This window comes from Pygoscelis adeliae, unplaced genomic scaffold, assembly GCF_000699105.1.
Source record: "Pygoscelis adeliae isolate BGI_AS28 unplaced genomic scaffold, ASM69910v1 Scaffold289, whole genome shotgun sequence".
Lineage (NCBI taxonomy): Eukaryota > Metazoa > Chordata > Aves > Sphenisciformes > Spheniscidae > Pygoscelis > Pygoscelis adeliae.
This window is the reverse complement of record NW_008825499.1, coordinates 425,287-425,816: the sequence shown is the minus strand read 5'-3', so window position 1 is coordinate 425,816 and position 530 is coordinate 425,287. Positions and strand designations below refer to the sequence as shown.

The following is a 530-nucleotide window of genomic DNA, read 5'->3' as shown; positions in this document are numbered from 1 at the left end:
GCTAAGAAGCATTTCAGCGTAGAGAAATGCTCTTCCATAGTCATGCAACCTGATTTATTGGGCCAAATGTTGTTCTGACTTGCCATATGCCACCTGACATCAGGTGCATTAAATGGAGCAAGAGACAGGGCAGAACTGGCTCCTCACCATCAGGAAGAGATGCAATTAAGGCAAACAAGATCTAGCCCTTCCCTGGTTGGTCATAAGCCTAATTAAAGTAGCAGAACAGTCCAATCAGGAATGTATTTGTATGCCATGATTTTTTTTTTTTTTTTTAAAAGCATGGGCATTCTCATTTTGGGTGGCATATTGCATTGATAACGGATCTAAAGTATGCTACAGGTTTTGGAAGCTGGAGCTGTTCCTCCGTTACAGGTTATTCCATCTGCCATATAAAAAGAAACACAGAATTAGAGGTCCAGTCATAAACATCCTTCTCAGTCATTATAGAGGATTTTTAGCACTTTTAAGTTATCCAGTGATCAATGTCAGTCATACCTATAGTACCCATATCTAGAGCTGTCTCTGTG

General features: G+C 40.2%; 1 protein-coding gene across 1 annotated transcript in view; it reads right to left on the bottom strand.

The window, feature by feature from the left end:
• Positions 1-326: 326 nt before the first annotated feature.
• PDE6B (phosphodiesterase 6B, cGMP-specific, rod, beta) overlaps positions 327-530 on the bottom strand; it is a 21,906-nt gene continuing 21,702 nt past the window's right edge. The window contains exon 22 of the mRNA XM_009331513.1: positions 327-385. Coding sequence (XP_009329788.1) covers positions 327-385 — 59 coding nt within the window. The remainder of the gene's footprint in view (positions 386-530) is intronic.